This window comes from Heterodontus francisci, chromosome 4 (genome assembly GCF_036365525.1).
Source record: "Heterodontus francisci isolate sHetFra1 chromosome 4, sHetFra1.hap1, whole genome shotgun sequence".
Lineage (NCBI taxonomy): Eukaryota > Metazoa > Chordata > Chondrichthyes > Heterodontiformes > Heterodontidae > Heterodontus > Heterodontus francisci.
In genome coordinates this window covers 168,921,025-168,936,755 of record NC_090374.1, presented here as the reverse complement: position 1 = coordinate 168,936,755, position 15,731 = coordinate 168,921,025, and the positions used below count along the sequence as shown (strand labels likewise).

General features: G+C 43.5%; 1 protein-coding gene across 4 annotated transcripts in view; it reads left to right on the top strand.

Annotated features, from left to right (window-relative positions):
* The window catches only part of cntln (centlein, centrosomal protein), a 474,184-nt gene that overhangs the window by 79,714 nt on the left and 378,739 nt on the right, over positions 1-15,731 (top strand). For all 4 annotated transcript variants that reach the window (XM_068030497.1, XM_068030494.1, XM_068030495.1 and 1 more), the window contains exon 4: positions 13,075-13,159. In XM_068030497.1, the coding sequence (XP_067886598.1) occupies positions 13,075-13,159 (85 nt within the window). The remainder of the gene's footprint in view (positions 1-13,074; positions 13,160-15,731) is intronic.

Genomic DNA, 15,731 nt, shown 5'->3' with positions numbered 1-15,731 from the left:
CAGGTAAGTGTTTGCCTGACCATATGGTACTACTTCCTCCTCTACTAATAGCCAACACTCACTTTGTGCACCTTATTCCTCTTTCCTACTACTGTATGCTGGTGTCCATTTCCCTGTCAATTTTAGTTTAAACCCTCTCCAACCACACGAGTGAACCTCCCTGCAAGGAGTTTGGTCCTAGTCCTGTTGAGGTGCAATCTGTCCCTTTTTACATCGTGAGTTTGTGACTTAAAACGCAAGAAGATGAGAAATAGGAGCAGGAGTAGGCCATATAGGCCTTTCAACCTGCTCCGCCATTCAGTAAGATCACAGCTGATCTACATTAAATCCACTTTCCTGTCCGAAATCCCTGATTCACTTGGTGCCCAAGAATCTATCAATCTTGAATATACTCATCGACTGAGCATCCATCGCCCTTTGCAGTAGAGAATTCAAAAGACTCTCAAATCTGTGTGAAGGAATTTCTCATGATCTCAGTCCTAACTTTGAACTGTAATGCATTAGTAATTGAGTAATGGAATCATATGGAACAAGAGAAGACCTTCCTTGTCCATCATGCCTGTGCTGGCTATTTTGAAAGAACTAACCAATTAACCCTCCCCTGCCCTGTCCCTGTAGCCTGGCAGATTCTTCATTCTTGGGCATTTCCTGAGAGATAAGTTGCATATTGGCAGAGTCCAGATGACTCCTATTGCACTTACAGGATAATTTGGGAGACCCTTTGAATTTTGTCATTTTTTGAAAGAGAAGGGCTAAAATAAAAAAAAATAGAAACCAGACAAAATAGTGGGCATTACTTTATTGTTTCAGTATTCTGTTACAAAGATTTTTTGACTAAAATCCAAAAAAAGTCAGTTTGAAAATTATAATTGAATTATTAATAATTCATAATTTATATATGTTTAATGTATACCATTTTGGATTGAAACATTCCATATGGCAAGGCTTTTTATGAGAGGATTCACCACAGTTTGTGAATTTGAAGTATTTTAAAATTCAGACTTGGACATTCTTCAAGCGTTATGACCTACAAGGTCACTCAGGTACTGGAGTCAATCAGATATGAACTTGAGACCCAAACACTGTAATATTTATAGTCCTATGTATTTTATGCTGTTTCTGGTACCTGGCATCAAAAGCTCGCAGGACAATTGTAACACTATTAAATGCTTTCTTTCCTTTGCCACAGCAATGTGCTTTTGTGCCAGATCCAGAAAAACACATTCTGTTGCACGAGTGAGAAGACATTACTCCAGCTGCTGTTGCAGTGCATTTGTCTTTCGGTCACTTGTGTACTTTGGGCCAGTATCCACCAGGAAATGGGCAGAAATATCTAAACTCATTTCACATAGGACTGCTTATGCTGGGTGGATTTATTCAGGTTCTAAAGATGAAAGTTTGGTATCTTTCTTTTCTGACCAATGCCCCTTCTCCCTCTGGGGTCATCCATTTTTGATGAGATTTTATGTTTGATTAGCAGAACTGTAGTGGTAGTGTTCACGGTCCTTTTTATCTCTGTAATCTCCTTTAGCCCTATAATCCTCCGAGATCACTGCACTTCTCCATATCTGGCCTCTTGTGCGTCCCTGATTCCATCGCTTCACTATTGGAGTCCCTGCCTTCTGCTGCCTAGGCCCTAAGCTCTGGACTTCCCTTCCTGAACCTCTGCGTCTCTTTACCCCTCTTGTTCTTTAAGACACTCCTTAAAACCTACCTCTTTGACCAAGCATTTGGTCACCTGTCCTAATATCTCCTTATGTTTAGGTGTCTAATTTTGTTTGATAATGCTCCTGTAAAGTGCCCTGGGATGTTTCATTATGTTAAAAGTGCTATAAAATGCAAGTTGTTGCTGCTGTTCTTAGACAATCTAAATGAACGGTTAGACAAATTGCTTACAATCTTATCAATTCACTATCATTCTCCTACAAAGTGCTCAATACTTTCCGGGAAAAAAAATGCCTACCCGTTTTTCTCGGTAATTGACATTTTTAATGTCCAAATATAGGTTTGAACAAGTTGAAAAAAAAGATAGTTGCATACTTCACAGCAACTTGTCTTTTGTGACTTTTAATACCTTTATTAATGCTTTAATTTGAAGGCCTCTGCCAAAAAGTCTGTGCTGGGATTTAACTATTTTGCCAGTTGTGACTGTTAGCTGAATGCAGATTATGCAGTCTGAGTGTGTACAAGTATAACCCTTTTTCGAGGATGCACCATTGTCTTCAGCTTCTACTGTTTCTACTTAGTTGCTTTTCAAAATTATTTGCAGAAAGCAAGAGTAAAATGTGAAAAGCTGCATCCAAATAAAATTGATCTTGTTCAACAGGTGGCTTGTGTGTGTGTATATATGCATGAGCATGCTTGTTTGTGCGTGTGCGAGACATTCAAACGTAATAGACCATACTGATGATGCACCTATTGTCACTTTGATGTTCCATAAAACTTCAGAAAGCATACTAAGGTGGCACATGCACCCAGGTTCTGAATTTTGAAACAAACTGAGAGCCTCTAATTATCACCTTAATTTTGCTGATGTTTGAAAAAGTAAACTACCTATGATGTGCAAATAGACATAGTGGGCTGGATTTAGCGGAGGTGGCAGGGGTCCCGCCGCTGGGGCCAAAAGCGGGAGTAGGACTAGGGGTTGCAGTTTGCTGACGGCAGCCAGTTACGGGACTGCTGCCAGGACTGCTCTCCCTATGAAGGACAGCAGCCTGCCCCCAAGAGCTGTCAGCCCGATCAGAGGGCCGGCAGTTCAGCAGCTTCAGTAGCGCCACTGCTAGCGGTGGCCATTGCTGGGGCTGCTCCTGGAGGATGAGGGTGCATCAATGGCCATACACCCTCAAAAGTTAGGTTAGTGGTGTCTGGATGCAGCAGGGTGGGTGGGGGGTGGTGAGCATGAGGGTTGCTAAGAGCAGGTGGTGCCTTTGCCACGTGGGTGGCCATTGCTGCCACCACATTTCCACCCCCCTCCACCACCACCCCGCCCCCAACCCTGGACCCTGCTCTGGGAGGCCACCAGGCCTTACCTGGCGGTCTCCCCATGTGGTGGCTGGCCCCCTGGGAAGAGCCTTAATTGGCCACGTAAGTGGCTCCATCGGGCTCTGGACTGGTGGGCTGTCTGTCAACATTCCCTCCACTGGCAAAATGGCATGATGGCAGGAAGAAACCGGGCACGCCATCCGATGACTTTCTGCACCATTTTGCAAGCCTTCCCGCCTCCCAGCTCACCCCGAAAGAGCTGATGAAATTAAGTCCAATGTCTTTCCTCTTAACCTTTTGACTTCATTTTTCAAAAAACAACCAAATACCATCTATTTGTAGATGGAATCAGAATGTTCTATATTTTCTTAACAGTTGTGATAGAGACACACAAATTGATGTCCAGAACCAAATGCAAAACAGCAAATTTAGCATTTGCAGAGTCATTGAAGGCACAGAAGCTGGCCAATCAGCCTATCAAGTCTATGCCAGCTCTTCACAGAGCTGTACAGTCAGTCCCATTGCCCCGCTTGATCCTATAGCCCTGCCAATTTATTTCCTTCAAGTGGCCATCCAGCTTCCTTTAGAAGTCATTGTCTCTACTTCCACCACCCTTATGGGCAGCGAGTGCTTGGCCATTGCCACCCGCTAAGTAAAAAATGTTCTTCCTCATTTTCTCCTGCATCTCTTGCCCAAAACCTTTGATCTGTGTCCCCTATTCCTTGTACCATTAGTTAATGGGAACAGCTTTTCCTTGTCTAACTTATCTAAGCCTGTCATAATCTTGTACACCTGTATTAAATCTCTTCTCAATCTCCTTTGCTCTAGGGAGAACCCCAACTTTTCCAACCTAACCTTGTAACTAAAATGCTCCATCCCTAGAACCATTCAGGTAAATCTCCTGTGCACCCTCTCAAGGATCCTCACATCCTTCCTAAAATTTGGTGACCAGAACAATACTGCAGTTAAGGCCTAACCAGAGCTTTCAAGGTTTAGTGTTACTTTCCTGCTTTTGTCCTCAATGCCACTGTTTATGAAGCCCATGATCCCATATGCTTTCCTAACCACTCTCTCAATATGTCCTGCCACCTACAAAGATCCATGCACATGCACCTCTGTTCCTACATACTCTTTAGATCTGCCGCATTAAGTGTATATTGCCTTTCCTTATTCCTTCTGCCAAAATGCATCACCTCACACGTGTCAGTATTAAATTCCATCTGCCATCTCTGCCCATTCTGCGAGTCTATCTGTGTCCTGTTGCAGGCAGTTTATATCATCCTCACTATTTGTCACACCTCCAAGTTTGGTGTCATTGGCAAATTTTGAAATTCTGCTCTGTATTTCCAAGATCCAAGTCATTTATATATAGCACAAAAAATCAGTGGTCCCAGCACTGACCCTTGGGGAACACCACTGTCAACCATCCTCCAGTCTGAAAAGCAACCATTTACTATGACTTGCTGTTTTCTGATCCAATTTTATCCAATTGGATCCTGACCCTCCTATTCCAATTAGCCTCCAATTTTGTTAACCAGCCTTTTATGTGGTACCTTATCAAACGTTTTCTTAAAATCCATATAGACTGCATCCACTTCATACCCCTCATCAACCTTCTCTGTCACATCAAAAAATTCAATTAGTCAAGCATGATCTACCTTTTACAAATCCTGCTGGCTATCCTTAATTAGCTCAAATCTCTCTAAGTGTCTTTTGATTTTTTTTCTCTTGATTGTTGTTTCTAAAACCTTAGCCACCACTGATGTTAAACTAACTGTCCTGTAGTTGTTAGGACTGTCCTTTACGCCCTTTCTTGAATAAGGATATCACATTTGCCACTCTCCAATCCTCTGGCACCTCCTCCATATCCAGTGAAAATTAGAAGATTATGGCAAGCTCTTCTGCTATCTCCACCCCCACTTTTAGCAACCTGGAATGCAAGCTGTCTGGACCAGGTGACTTATCTACCCTAAGCATAACCATCCTGTTTAGTGCTTCTCCCCTCTCAATTTTTACCTTACCCATTGCCTGTACTGTCTCCGCTTCTGCTGATTTTTTTTGTCACATTCCTGTTCCTTAGTGAACACTGATACAAGGTACCCATTAAATATATTAGCTTTGCCCTGCACCTCTGAGCATATATTGCCCTCTTTGTCCCGAAAAGGCCTCACTCTACCTCTAAGATCCCTTAGAAGGACACAAAATCATGCTTCTAGATACTGGATCCACTCAGTGTTAGTAGGGGTATACCACCCCCTCTCTCACTTTCAACACATCAGGAATCCACCAATGAGTGAAATCTTGCATTCCACCCCCAGGGTTGCCAAATCTCTGATCACCTTCCATAGTTCTACCAAACTCCAAGTATCTCCTCCACAGTAATTCTAGATTAAAGGTCTTGCCCACCACCCTCAAAATACTCCAGCAGTTTCACTGCAGTGCAGTCAAATCACAGCACCTTTAGCCAATTCTACCAAAGCTGAGGGCTGGCCCAAGTGCAGATAAACCCCATTGTCAATCTCTCATTACTGCTACATTGCAGGATCCTGAATTTCTGTCGTGTACTCTTGATCTGCCATACTTCGATGGAAGTTCAGAAAAAATCCAGGCAAAATGGTGTACACAACTGTTAGCCATTTCCACCATTTCTCTGGAGAGTTCCCATTGATCTCTGGAGAAACCCCCATGGAAATTACAGGTGTCGTTACCTGCAACCGATTTGTGGTTTATCACCTCTTGCTATCCTTAGCTTTATAATGGTATGACATAAATATTAAGTGCACATTGGTAAATGTATGTCGGTGTTGCAAAGTAATGGACACAGTTGCATAAATCAATCCCTCCAAAATAGCAGTGACAATTCCAGAATGTATTTTAATAAAAATGGAATTTGACTTATTCATACTCTAAGTCAATGGTTCTGATGTTAATGACCTACATAGTTTGACTGCTGCTATCTATTATATATTAAAAACGGTGAGTGGTCTCGGCATTTCAAAGGTACCGCACTGGTGTGGAGTTTGCTTTAAATTAATCTTGAGTAATTACGAACAATGGGACAGTACATAATGTTATGCAAGAATCCCAAACTGCACAATGAGTATTCTCTAGGTACTCTTTCAACAGAAATTTTGAGATAGTCACCTCCTAGGAATTGGTAAATCAAATCGAACAGACAGTACTCTTAAAGCAACCTGTGAGGTCTAAATTTGATAGCTAGCAATTTAGAGCAAAAAGAAGTTTTCCAAAACAAATACACATGTTTGTGCATTGTAAAAAGCTGCCACACAGAAGAAAGATACTTGACTGCTCAGATATTGTCTGCTAAAATAACATCGACTTGCAAGGAAACATAAGCCAACACGGAAGACTGAGTGGATGTATTGGAAACCAGTAAGTTTTGAGTACAAAAAGAAACACATGCTCCAATGGCTTTTGTGCTGAAGTTGGCCAACCATTAGAAGTGAAGTAGTGAAGAAAATGGAGCTGATAGGGCACAGAGCGTTAATCGGAGCTTCATTGCCAGTATTTAAGCAATCCCTGACAAAGGAAGGCACCATAATGTAAACAAACATGGAATCAGTTCCAGATCCGCTGACTCCGATTCTCCCCTTTGTCTCCAAGTTACTCAGAATGAGATGAAAACCACCCGCTGCAGACTGTATCTGAAAAAGGCTAGCAGAAAGTTGGCAATTGGAACAACATGTCTCCAGATACATCTGCTATTTACTAAACAGTGGAATGAAAATTCTATCTAATGAGAAGTATCTCCAAAAATATAGCGCACATCTTTAGAGCTCAGTTGCCAAGCGGAGAATCATCATCTTGTTTCTTTCTGCTCACCCTTCATGCCCTCTCCAAGTTCATCTTGTCCATGAGATCTACCTCCCGCTCTCTTAATCCTATTCCTGCTAAACTGCTGACCACCCAACTTCTCCTCTTGGCCCCATGCTAGCAGATATTGTTAATGGGTTCCTCTCCTCTGGTACTCCCCAACTTCTGTCCTTGCAAGCTCCCGCTCCATATCCAACTTCCATTCCTCTGAACATGTTGCCTCCCAGATTTGTACCCATTTTCCCCACAACTCCATATTTGAATCTTCCTAATCTGGTTTCTGTTGTCACACTGCTGAAATGACACTTTATCAAAGTCACAAATGGCATCCTGTGTAACTGTGGTGCATTAGACCTCATTGTCCTCCTCAATCTGTCTACAGCCTTTGACATTGTTGATCATATCATCCTCCTCCAATGCCTCTCCTCTGTTGTCCAGTTGAATGAGACTTCACTTGCCAGGTTCCACTCTTGCTTATCCAGTTAGACGAGGTTATATCCTGCTATGGCTTCTCTTTCTACTATCTACTCCTGCATTGCTACCTCTGGAGTCACCAAGGATCTATTCTTGGGTCCCTCCTATTTTTCACCTACATGCACCCCTCGCCAACATCATTTCAAAAACACGGTCAGCTTCCACATGTACACTGACAACACCAAACTCCACCTCACCATCACCTCTCTCGACCTCTCCACTGCCTCTAATTTGCCACGCTGCTTGTTGGCCATCCAGTCCTGGATGAGCTGAAATTTCCTTCAACTAAATATTGAGAAGACTGAAACCATTGTCTTTGCCCCTGCTACAATCTGTTTCCTAGCCACTCCCCTCCATGGCCATTGTCTAATGCTGAACCAGACTGCTCACACCCTCACCATCCAATTTGAATATAAGCTAAGCTTTTGACCACATATTTTCGTCTTCACCAAGATCGCCTACTACCACCTGTGTAATATTGCCTGTCTCTGTCCTTGCCTCAGCACATCAGCTGCTGAAACCCATGCTTTTGTTACCTCTAGACTCAACTATTCCAGTGTTTTCCTTGCTAGCATCCCTTCTTACACTTTCCATGAATCCAAAACTCTGTTGCCCGTATCCTAACTCTCACCAAGCCCCATTCACCTTTCACTTCTGAGCTTGGTGACACATCTAGGATCCCAGTCAAGCAACTCTTTTTAAAATTTTCATCCTTGTTTTCAAAACCCTCCATGCTCTCACTTGCCCTCACTCTGCCCTATCTCTCTAACCTCTTCTAGCCTTGCAACCCTCCAAGATCTGTACTTCTGGCCAACTCTGGCCTCTTGTACATCCCCAATTTCCTTCACACCATCATTGCTGGCAGTGCCTTTAGCCTTCAGGCCCTAATTCCTGGAATTCCTTCCCTAAACCACTCCATCTCTCCTCGTTTAAGATGCTCCTGAAAAATTACCTCTTTGACCAAGCTTTCCTTCACCTGTCTTAATATGTCCTTGGGTTTAGTGTCAAATTTGTGTATGATTACAATCCTGTGCAGCACCTTGGTACATTTTAATATATTAATGGTGCTATAGAAATGCATGTTGTTATTGAACGCTAGAACTATATGTTCCCCTTTGCAATGAGTATGAAAGGAAGGTGTGAAAACTGCCTGACTGCATTAATTATACAGTGTCTGTAGGCACTCCATTCATTAGCAAACTGCGCATTTAAATCCCAATGTCCTAGTAAGGTGGAAATTGGCTACCCCCAATCTTTCAGCCCTGGATTCGAAAACTGGCCCTGGTCACTGCCCCCTTCCTTGGATAAAAGCAAAATACTGTGGATGCTGGAAATCTGAAATAAAAACAAAGTGCTGGAAATACTCAGCAGGTCTGGCAGCATCTGTGGAGAGAGAAGCAGAATTAACGTTTCAGGTCAGTGACCTTTCATCAGAACTGGTAAATGTTAGAAATGTAATAGTTTTTAAGCAAGTAAAGCGGGGGTGGGGTGGGGTGGGGGGGGGGGCAGTGGGAAGAGAACAAAGGGGAAGGTGTATGATAGGACAGAGGGCCGGAGAGATTAAAAGACGAGGAGCTTATGGGGCCAAGGCAAAGAGCTAATGGTGTGGTGAAAGACAAAACACTAGTGCAGAGAAAGTGTTAGTGACAGAATAAAGAACAGCCCGAGCCAAAAGTACAAACGTGAAAAACCGAGTCGGCAGGCACATGGTAAAAATTGATGAAACAAAATAAAATAAAAATAAAAAAGGGCCAGTCATGCTCTGAAATGGTTGAACTCAATGTTCAGTCTGGAAGGCTGTAGAGTGCCTAAACAGAAAATGAGGTGCTGTTCCTCAAACTTGCTTTGATGTTCACTGAAACACTGCAGCAGGCCCAGGACAGAAATGTGGGCATGAGAGCGGGGAGGGGCATGTTGAAAGGGCAAGCAACTGGAAGCTCGGGGTCATGTTTTTGGACTGATTGGGGGCGTTCCGCAAAGCAGTCACCCAAGCTGCGTTTGGTCTCCCCAATGTAGAGGAGACTGCGTTGTGAGCAGTGAATACAATATACTAAATTGAAAGAAGTACAAGTAAATCGCTGTTTCACCTGGAAGGTGTGTTTGAGGCCTTGGATAGTGAGCAGCGAGGAGGTAAAAGGGCGGGTATTGCACCTCCTGCGATTGCATGGGAAGGTGCCTTGGGAAGGGGATGAGGTGTCGAGGGTAATTGAGGAGTGGACCAAGCTGTCGCGGAGGGAACAATCCCTTCGGAATGCTGACGGGGAGGGGAGGGGAAGATGTGTTTGGCGGTGGCATCACACTGGAGGTGGCGGAAATGGCGGAGGATGATCATTTGGGTATGTAGGCTGGTGGGCGGAAAATGATATCTAGGGGAACCCTGTCGCGGTTCTGAGCGGGGGGAAGGGGTGAGGGCAGAAGTGCGGGAAATGGGTCGGACACGGTTGAGGGCCCTGCCAACCACAGTGCGGGGGTGGGGGGGGGGAATCCTCGATTGAGGAAAAAGGAAGACATATCAGATGCTCTTTTGTGGAAGGTTGCGTCATCAGATGCGTTGGAGACAGAGAAACTGGAAGAATGGAATGGAGTCCTTACAGGAAGCAGGGTGTGAGGAAGTGTATTCGAGGTAGCTGTGGGAGTCGGTGGGCTTATTATGGATATTAGTGGACAGTCTATCCCCAGAGATGGAGACAGAGAAGTCGAGGAAGGGAAGAGAAGTGTTTGAGATGGATCATGTAAAGGTGAGAGAAGGGTGGAAATTGGAAGCAAAGTTGATAAAGTTTTCCAGTTTGGGACGAGAGCAGGAAACGGCACAGATACAGTCATCAATGTACCGAAAAAGAGTTGGGGGAGGGGGCCTGAGTAGGACTGGAACAAGGAATGTTCGACATATCCCACAAAAAGTCAGGCATAACTGGGACCCATGTGGGTACCCATAGCAACACCTTTTGTTTGAAGGAAGTGAGTGAAGTTGAAGGAGAAGTTGTTCAATGTGAGAACAAGTGCAGCCAGGCAGAGGAGGGTGGTGGTGGATGGGGATTGGTTGGGCCTCTGTTCAAGGAAGAAATGGAGAGCATTCAGACCGTCCTGGTGGGGGATGGAGGTGTAGAGAGATTGGATGGTCATAGTGAAGATGTGGCGGTTAGGGCCAGGAAACTGGAAATTGTCAAAATGACATAGGACGTCAGAAGAGTCACGGATGTAGGTGGGAAGAGACTGGACCAGGGGAGAAAAGATAGAGTCAAGATAGGAAGAAATAAGTTCAGTAGGGCAGGAGCAGGCTGAAATGATGGGTCTCCTAGGGCAGGCCTGTTTGTGGATTTTAGGAAGGAGGTAGAAGCGGGCTGTCCAGGGTTGTGGGACTATGAGGTAGGAAGCTATAGAGGGAAGATCTCTGGAGGAGATGAGGCCATTGACAGTCCTGTGGACAGTAGCTTGATGTTTGGTGGTAGGGTCATGGTCCAGGGGGGGTCGGAAGAAGTGTCTGAGAGTTGGTGCTCAGCCTCTGCAAGGTAGAGGTCGGTACGCCAAACAACAACCGCACCACCCTTGTCAGCAGATTTGATCACAATGTCAGGGTTAGACCTGAAAGAACAGAGTGCAGCAAGTTCGGAGGGAGACTGGTTAGAGTGAGTGAGGGGAGTGAAGAAATTGAGATGGCCGATGTCTCGCCGACAGTTCTTAATGAAAAGATCAAGAGCGGGGAAGAGGCCAGAGGAGGTGTCCAGGTGGAGGGAGAATTCTGGAGGCGCGTGAATGGGTCTGCTGGTCGGGGGGACGACTCCTGGTCAAAGACTTTAGCCCGGAGGCGAATGCTCATGCCCACATTTCTGTCCTGGACCTGCTGCAGTGTTCTAGTGAACATCAGCACAAGCTCGAGGAACAGCACCTCATTTTCCGATTAGGCACTCTACAGCTTTCTGGATTGAACATTAAGTTCAGTTATTTCAGAACATGACTGGCCTTTTTTATATTTATTTTATTTTGTTTCATTTTTCTTACCATGTGGCTGCCGACTCGGTTTTTCATGTTTGTGCTTTTGGCTCGGGCTGTTTATCATTCTGTCATTAACGCTCTCTCTGCATCAATGCTTTGTCTTTCACCACAACATTATCATGCTCTCTTTGCCTTGGCTCCATGATCTCCTTCTCAATCAATCTGTTTGGCATTCTGTCCTAGCACACACCTTCCCTTTTGTTCTTTTTCCCCGCCCCCACCCCCACCCCCACCCCCACCCCCACAACCGCTTTACTTGCTTAAAACCTATTACATTTCTAACCTTTGCCAGTTCTGATGAAAGGTCACCGACCTGAAACATTAACTCTGTTTTTCTCTCTCCACAGATGCTGCTGCCAGACCTGCTGAGTATTTCCAGCACTTTCTGTTTTTATTCCCCTTCTCTAGATGTTAGTCTCTCTTCCTTCCAGGTTCTCCCATTCTCCTGCACCTCTCTGTCACTCCAGCTCGCGCACTCTCTCTCGACTCCTGTCTGAACCTTACCACCCACAGTTTCAACCTCCCTTTCTCTGTCTTCCTGCTCCCCTTCCCCCCCCCCCCACTTATTGTTAAGGAGGCATAGTTGTAATGTTCTGGTGCACCAGTACATGTTGATGGTTTAGATGCTCTGGATAGCGTTCTAATTCGAAATATTATTAATTCAACTTGCACTTAGCATAAGCTAGACGGAAAAGTGACAAAACTGGCAGCAGTTATTCAGTCCCATTTGATGCAGTTTTTCAACAGATAAAAGGGGTATAAAAATATTACTAAGAATTTTGTATCCTGTAACTCAGCAGGAGTACAGCATTATAGTCGCTACCAAGTTTAGTGCCTTTGATATTGGGACTTATTTCTGTAGCCTTGGATAATCTCCATTCTGAGCTTTACTTTTGTCAGTTCAAGTCCATTTTTTGTAGCCAATGGTATTTACCAACTGCCCATAGTGATCATTTTTCCAAATATGGTTCAATATAAACAGAATCTATTTTACCCAGTGTGTTTTTATGATCTGGAATGCACTACCTGAAAGGGCAGTGGAAACAGATTCAGTCATAACTTGCAAAAGGGAATTGATATATAGTTGAAGAGGAAAAATTGGGGGGGCTGTGGAGAAAGAACAGGGGAGTGGGACGAATTGGATAGCTCTTTCAAAGAGATGGAACAGGCTTGATGGGCCAAAAAGGTCTCCTTTTTTGCTGTAGGATTCTATGATTCTAATAATTCAGTAAACGTTTGAGTTTTCCTGAGCATAGGGTGTTTCTTTTCCCAGTTTGCAAATTCATTATTTAATAGTAGCTTGGTGCTACATTTTCCATCTTCAAACTTGGGCCTTTTTTCTTGCAATTTTGTTGATAACTGAGGTGATTAAACTTGAAGCATCAAATGATTACAGTTGAGTTTTTTTTAGTATGATACTGAACAGAAATTTATAGTTATTAATGAGTGTGACATGCTCTCACCAAACAATGACTCCAGTTAGAACTTTATCTGTTATCCATCACTGTTAGTTGTGATAGAACTGAAATTCTGAACATCACTGGGCACAATATGGGTCAAATGATCGATTGTAACAAATGGGAGCGTCTCATGTTTATTTGTACGGATTTTTAAAACGCTTTAGAATAACATTAAGTTAACTCTTCAGAGAAAGTAATGATATTGTATTAATTCTAAAATGCATAACCCAGTTTTAATAGCCTAAAGTAGTTTCATCAATAGTAGATCTAATATTCAAGCGATTAGTACTGTTGTATTATGACTCATGACTAACTTTTCTCCTATCTCAAGGGAAAAACAGAAAGCTGAAGCCAAGGACAGGAAAGTTTTAGAGATTCTCCAAGTTAAAGATGACAAGATTCAAGAACTTGAGCAGGTTAGAACACTGGAGTATCTGTTCCTTGTTTTGAGTGACCTCTAGTTTCATATTTGGACTTCAAAGGGATTTACTGATAGTCCATTGAAGAGTATGCAACATTTTTGTTTTGGGTGATATATGCAGTTGATATTCTTGAGTATTTCACTCTGAAAAGCCTAAGCCTTTAGGCTATTGGCCTTGATACCTCTAGGATGATTTGGGCCTGAGCAGGTGGATGTCAAGTATAGCATTTTTCATTTTTAGTGGGGTAATTTAATATTTTCTTAAATTTCCTGTGATGGGGTTTCATGCCAATGAGGATAAAAATAATAGAAGTGTGAGGTTATGCATTTTGGGAGGACTAACAAGGCAAGGGAATATACAATGGATGGTAGGACCCTGGGAAGTACAGAGGGATTTTGGTGTACTTGTCCATAGATCACTGAAGGCAGTTGCACAGGTAGATAAGGTGGTTAGGAAGGCATATGGGATACTTGCCTTTATTAGCCGAGGCATAGAATATAAGGGCAGGGAGGATATGATGGAGCTGTATAAAACCCTAGTTAGGCCACAGCTGGAGTACTGTGTACAGTTCTGGTCACTGCACTTTAGGAAGGATGTGATTGCATTGGAGAGGGTGCAGAGGAGATTCACCAGGATGTTGCCTGGGCTGGAGCATTTCAGCTATGAAGAGAGACTGGATAGGCTAGGTTTGTTTTCCTTAGAGCAGAGAAGGCTGAGGGGGACCTGATTGAGGCATACAAATTTATGCGGGGCATTGATAGGATAGATAGGAAGAAACGTTTTCCCTTAGCGGAGGGATCAATAACCAGGGGGCATAGATTTTTTTGAGGCGGTGACTAGATGTGTAGATGAGGGTAAAGCAGTTGATGTAGTCTACGTGGACCACAGTAAGGCTTTTGATAAGGTCCCGCATGGGAGATTGGTTAAGAAGGTAAGAGCCCATGGGATCCAGGGCAAATTGGTAATTTGGATCCAAAATTGGCTTGGTGGCAGGAGGCAGAGGCTAATGGTCGAGGGTTGTTTTTGCGAGTTGAAGCCTGTGACCAGTGGTGTACCGCAGGGATCGGTGCTGGGTCCCTTGCTGTTTGTAGTGTACATTAATGATTTAGACGTGAATACAGGAGGTATGATCAGTAAGTTTGCAGATGACACTAAAATTGTGGTGTAGTAAATAGAGAGGAGGAAAGCCTTAGAATGCAGGACAATATAGATGGGCTGGTATGACAGGCAGAGCAGTGGCAAATGGAATTTAATCCTGAGAAGTGTGAGGTGATGGATTTTGGGAGGACTAATCAGGCAAGGGAATATACAATGGATGGATAGAGCAGATGTTGCCTGGGCTGGAGCATTTCAGCTGTGAAGAGAGACTGAAAAGGCTAGGGTTGTTTTCCTTAGAGCAGAGAAGGCTGAGGGGAGATATGATTGAGGAATACAAAATTATGAGGGGCATTGATAGGTTCGATAGGAAGAAACCTTTTTCCCTTAGCGGAGGGGTCAATAACGAGGGGGCATAGATTTAAGGTAAGGGGCAGGAGGTTTAGAGGGGATTTGAGGAAAAAATATTTCACCCAGAGGGTAGCTGGAATCTGGAACACACTGCCTGAAAGGGTGGCAGAGGCAGGAACCCTCACAACATTTAAGAAGTATTTAGATGAGCACTTGAAACGCCATAGCATACAAGGCTACGGGCCAAGTGCTGGAAAATGGGATTAGAATAGATATGTGCTTGATGACCGGCACAGACATGATGGGCCAAAGGGCCTGTTTCTGTGCTGTGTAACTCTATGACTGTAATAATTAAAGGGTGTGAAATGTCACTGAATTGTTCCCTGCAGCATTTCAAATCTTAACCCAATAATACCAATTAATAAAATACTGCAGGCAATTGCCATGTTTCTAAAGATACAACCTACCATTAGGCTTGGTATTGCCACAGCAAAGCATTGCCAGAGCTGCTTTGTGAACTTGTATCCACAAGGCATCTGTGTCAAACTTCTGAGGGCCTTGAAACGTGAGCGCTGTGCGGCCGAATTTCAAGCCTGTTGTCTTTAATCAACACTGCTTCACTTGCCTCCCTTTTGTCCTTTTCTAATCCCTTTTGAAAGTCTTGTGCCCAAGATTATTTACCAATCCTGAATGAACTGACTTCATTTCAGACACTGAAATTAGGCCATGATTTATTTTAATCAGTTGGTTCTAGTTCTCTAATGTGTTTCTTATACGCTGCGCTTGAAGATCCATGCATTTTAACTTGGAGTCCCTTGCTTTTTACAATATCTCTTTTTTCTTGCCTTACTGCCTCTTCCGCCCCCAATTTATAGACTTGTGATTGCAGGATGCCACTTTTATTCTGACATGACTCCTGTTATTCCATCTAAAAAAATTTATTTCATTAGCTTTGTGTTGATGTGCACACTAAATTCCAAGCACTAAGCTTTTTTTTCCTGCACCTCTTAACTTTTTAATCCTCATCAACCAAGAAAACCCTACTGGGTTTATAAAATATTTCTTGTCTACCTCATTATCTGCATTTCAAAATCTTTGACTCACATTGTCGAACAGTATT